Here is a 5,528-nt window from a genome sequence, read left to right on the forward strand (position 1 = left end):
TAATTAAAAAAAATTTCACATCAATCTAAGTTATTAAAAAAAATTCTCATTTTCGGTCACTGTCCCTCTGTTGAATCAAATTCAATTTGGACTTTTGTTTTTCCTCTTTTTCTTTCTTACCTTTCAACCTCCACCTTAATCCAAAGAAATCGTAAATGTTGGTATTGGGTAATTTTCTTTTGTTCTGTAGTGCGAGTGAATATGAGTAATAATTTTACCTTACAACTGCTATGCTGTGTCTACTTTCCATTTATAGAGGTAGAATCACTGGAGGGAGAGAAAACTCACAAACAAAATGCTATGAATAGTTTTTGTCCAATACTTCTTGACTTTCATCTCCTCTATGTAATGCTAATGTATTCTTCACTTCTCCCAAACTTGTAGCAAAGGAAGTTACTCAGCAAAATACCATGGATGTTCCAATCAAGTATCCCGGCAAACTCACCCTAAGGGTGGTTCTTACTTGCATCATGGCAGCCACTGGTGGCTTGATTTTTGGTTATGACCATGGAGTTTCAGGTAAATCCACTACTTAACATTCGTTAAAAAAATTCTTCCTTTGATTATAATTTTGGTTACCCATTTTGTTGCTGTTTGAATCTGAAATGAAGTTTCATATCTGGGTTTTCAATGCATTATTATCCTGAGATTTGTGTGTGGTCGAGAGAGTTTTTAACTTATTTACTATTGAAGAGTATTAACCGTTGTGTTCTGTTTCAATATTGAAAATAACATAGCTGATGCGTATTTTGTGATTGATGAAATTCGTGATGTGGGATTTTTGTTGTGTTTGTTTCAAAGGTGGAGTGACCTCCATGGATTCTTTCCTGAAGAAATTCTTCCCCTCTGTATATGAAAAAGAGTCTAATCTGAAGCCTTCTTCAAATCAGTACTGCAAATTCAACAGTCAGATACTGACACTGTTCACATCTTCCCTTTATCTGAGTGCCCTTGTAGCGGGTCTTGCGGCATCCAGTATAACCAGAATGTTTGGTAGGCGTACAACTATGATTACGGGTGGAATATTCTTCGTGGCAGGTGCATTGCTTAATGGATTTGCCGTGAGCATTTGGATGCTTATTCTTGGCAGGTTGTTGCTTGGTTTTGGCATTGGATGTGCCAACCAGGTATACCCTTTTCTTTCAAGTTTAATTTTATGCTTGTTAAAAGAATTCTGTTATAAATCAATAAGAAATCATGCTAGGAGTAAATTTTAAGACAATTATGTTAAAATGTATGACCGAATTTAGATTTTTCAAAAAAACAGAAACTCTTTAGATTTACAAAGTAATCAGCCAATCAGAAATATTTCTGGGTTGGTTTACTCTGTTTCTGTCAACTAATCAGAAATATAATGACTCTTAAGATAATAATCGTTACAAAATGATCATATATAATATTTTTCTTTTGGTTTACAGTATAAAAAGTTTTTCGTGTTTACTAATTACTCTATGTATGTGATTGGATGAGAGTAAAATCCCAAAATCCCTTTACACTTAAAGTAATCCACCAATTAGAAATAATGCTGGGTTGTTTTACTCTGTCTCTGGCAATTACTAAGAAATATAATGACTTTTAAGATAATTGTTTTAAAATTATCATAATATAATAGTTTCTTATTGGTTTACAAAAGACTCTTGATATATGTTAACTAATTATTCTTTTAGGTCTCAGCTGGGTTATGCTTTGATTATAGTTCTTTCTTGCTAACCAATAATCATTTGTATTTTCAGTCAGTTCCAATCTATGTATCAGAGATGGCCCCTTTTAAGTACCGTGGAGCTCTAAATATGTGCTTCCAGTTGTCAATCACTATAGGCATATTTATAGCAAATTTGTTCAACTACTACTTTGCTAAGATACTGAATGGTCAGGGATGGCGCTTAAGCTTAGGGCTTGGTGCAGTTCCAGCTATCATTTTTGTTATAGGCTCAATTTGCCTTCCTGATTCACCAAACTCCCTTGTTGCACGTGGCTGTCATGAAGATGCCAAAAGGGAGCTTATAAAAATTCGAGGAACAACTGAAATTGATGCAGAATTCAAGGACATGCTTGCTGCCAGTGAAGCCTCACAAAATGTGAAACACCCTTGGAGAACCTTGATGGAGAGAAAGTATAGACCACAGCTTGTGTTTGCCATATGCATTCCCTTCTTCCAACAGTTCACCGGCTTGAATGTGATCACATTCTATGCTCCTATTTTGTTCAGAACAATTGGTTTTGGAGGCACTGCTTCTCTCATGTCTGCAGTGATCATTGGAAGCTTTAAACCTGTTTCAACTGTGGTTTCAATTCTTGTGGTAGACAAATTTGGAAGACGCTCCCTTTTCCTTGAAGGTGGTGTTCAAATGTTGATTTGCCAGGTACCTGTTTCAAACTCAACTACGATGCTAGCTTAACCTGATTTAAGATATATGTTCGCATATGTTTGATCTCAGGTTGATTAATTTTGAGTTATAGCAATTTTAATAGTTTGTGTTGAATAATTTTTCTTACAGAAGAAACAGATCAAAACATAAATCGTTCCACTTAAAAATGAATTTTAGACTCGATCAATCTCATTGAAAATGTATCTGTTAAACACTCACCCAAACCAAACATTTTTCATTTCATTGATTTGGTTAGTTTTTAATCAGTATGTTTTGACCACAGATCACCATGACAATTGCAATTGCGGTTGCATTTGGCACAAATGGAAACCCAGGAACACTGCCGAAGTGGTATGCAATTGTGGTTGTGGGGATCATATGCGTCTATGTTTCGGGTTATGCTTGGTCTTGGGGTCCTCTAGGCTGGTTAGTACCAAGTGAAATCTTTCCTCTTGAGATAAGATCTGCTGCACAGAGCATCACAGTTAGTGTTAACATGATCAGCACTTTCTTCATAGCCCAATTCTTCACATTAATGCTGTGTCACATGAAGTTCGGTTTGTTCATCTTCTTCGGGTGCTTTGTGGTCATCATGACCATATTCATCTACAAGTTATTGCCCGAGACAAAGGGTATTCCACTCGAGGAAATGAGTGCGGTTTGGGAGAAACACCCTATCTGGGGCAAATTTTTGGAGTCAGACAGCACAATCCAAAACGACAAGGCCAACTCCAGATGTTGAATTGAATATGTGTTCTTTGTTGGTCTTAGTCTTTGATTTATACAAGTCATGGTTAACTCGATTTCTTGGCCTTTTCTTATGATGCTTCATTGTACATGATAATATTTAAGATGGAGTTTCCACCTTGTATATTGCAATGGAGTTTCCACCTTGTATATTGCAAAGGCATTTAGCAATCGGTCATCTTGATTAGACGTAGAACTATAATCAAGTTACATATCAAAGTTCTAAATGGCTTGTGAAATCTGGTTTTATGTGGAAGCTTCGCTTGTGTTGCGTTTCGACGACAGATTTCAAGAATTTTAAGAAATTGAAATACAAGTCTTTGAATTTTTTATAGATTGAATTTCCTTCATTTCTTAAATAATCATTAAATGATTTGTTTGGAAGGAGTAATTGAAAAATCTTAGATTTCAATTTTTTTTTGGATAAAGCAATTTAATTTCTATTTTAAAGTAAACTCAACTTTATCCTTGAACCCGAGTTGAGTTAGTTCGACTTTAAATTTAGTACGACTCGTCTCGACTTTTAATCTAGGTCAACTCCCAAAGATTCAACTTCGACTGACTAGGCCGAACCTTTAGCTCGAGTTGACTCATCTCGACCTTCAACTAGAGTCGATTGATTTCAACAATTAGTTTAGACCGACTCGACTCAACCTGAAGTGCGACCCAACTCAGCTTGAAATTCGGCACAAGCCTAACTCGACTTAACTGACTCGATTTGACCTTGAGCCAAGGTCAACTTGGCTTAACCTTCGACTTGAGGCAACTCGGCTCGACTATTGGTCCAGATTCGACTCGACTATCGGCCTGGGTTGACTAAGTTCGACCATTGATATGGACTGACTTAACTTTGATCTAGGCCAACTCGGTTCAACCTTCGGCTTAGGGTGACTTTACTCGACTTTCGATGCATGCCAACTCTGCTCGACTTTTGACCCAAGCCAATTTGGCTCGATTTTCGACCCAAGCCGACTTGGCTCGACCTTCGTGAGTGTAGGGATAAAGTGGAATGAAATTTCAAATTTATTATATTTCAAGGGTACACTAATGGAGATCTTTCTTTTGATGACGGTTAAAACAACCTTGTCATCACGATTTTGGAGTTATCATTGTATGGGTCATTGTTAAAATTTCAGAGAATCAATGACGGTGGTCAAAACCATTGTCAATTATCATGCATAACAACAGTGGTTTGAATACTCGTTGTTATAACTTTTTGAAATATTATAGATGAAAGAAAGAAGTTTCAAAACCACAATAGCTAATGTATTAACCATAGTTATACCACAATTGTATTTTAAAAAATGAATTGGACCATGATGGTTGTGGCCTTAACTGTCGTTAAATTTAATTATATAATGATGGTTATAGCCTTAACCGTTGTTAAATTGTGCATTTTTTTTAAAGCAATTGTTTGAAATTTTGAATTAACTCAAAACCTATCATCAATTTGAACATAGAACATCCAGATATTCACAAAACTAATTATATATATATATATATAATAAAACTAATTACAAAAATTACAAAAAAAACCTTACATGAAGGAAGATGCAACTGCAACAATTATAGATCGCAGCGAGCAATGCTGACAGTTGTTCATGGTGAGAAGAGGAAGTGGGGAGGCAGTTATGAAGACTTGCGGCGAATAGAAAATGCTAGTGGTAGTGGAGGACATCCTTGTGACTTAAGGCGATTCTAGGCAACGCGTGACTAGACACGAATTGGCGGTGATGAGGCGACTTGGTGGCTTTAAAAAGCGGTGGTAATGGAGTTGTGGCGGCGACAACAACGAGGAGGTGCAGTGGAGGAACGAAGAAAACTAAACAGTGCGCGAGCACGAGAGAAAGTGAAAAGGTAAAACATTTTTAACTCTCAAAAGCTCATTCATGATGATTATTTAACTTAATCATCATAATTTCACGTCTTAAACATGTTCAACGACGGGTAGGATACACCCACTCGTTATTTTTAAAAATTTCAACGACGAACATTTATAAAATTGTCGTCATTTGTGCTTTTTGACCAAATAATGACTTTCATCTATAAAACAGTTGTTATAAAGTTTACGCTAATTATAGACATGTCACTGTATTTGTTTTTACTACATGTGTGTTGGACTCGTTGTTAATTTGCATCATGGAATAGTGATCTTGCACCAGTACTATTTGAAATTCTTTGATTTTATTTATTTGAAATACCTTACAAAAATTTTTAAATTTGAATTTTTATTTTCTAATTACTTTGTCCAAATAAGTTATTTAGTGTAAAATAATTTTAAATTCTTCAAATAAATAAATTATCTTCTAAATTACCTCATCCAAACAACTCAAAATGAATGTCATGTGTACGTTATTAACATTTCATTGGTTCAATGATTCTAATTCATCATCAATCTTAGTAACTTGCCAA

General features: G+C 35.5%; 1 protein-coding gene across 1 annotated transcript; it reads left to right on the forward strand.

The window, feature by feature from the left end:
- The first annotated feature begins 240 nt into the window (after window positions 1-240).
- On the forward strand, window positions 241-3,372 carry LOC114174181 (sugar carrier protein C-like). The gene is made up of 4 exons (XM_028058969.1): window positions 241-519; window positions 802-1,127; window positions 1,734-2,363; window positions 2,653-3,372. Exons 1-4 carry the CDS (start codon window positions 411-413, stop codon window positions 3,109-3,111), a joined length of 1,524 nt encoding a protein of 507 aa, XP_027914770.1. The 5' UTR covers window positions 241-410; the 3' UTR covers window positions 3,112-3,372.
- Window positions 3,373-5,528: the final 2,156 nt, after the last annotated feature.

This window comes from Vigna unguiculata, chromosome 2, assembly GCF_004118075.2.
Source record: "Vigna unguiculata cultivar IT97K-499-35 chromosome 2, ASM411807v1, whole genome shotgun sequence".
Taxonomy (NCBI): Eukaryota; Viridiplantae; Streptophyta; class Magnoliopsida; order Fabales; family Fabaceae; genus Vigna; species Vigna unguiculata.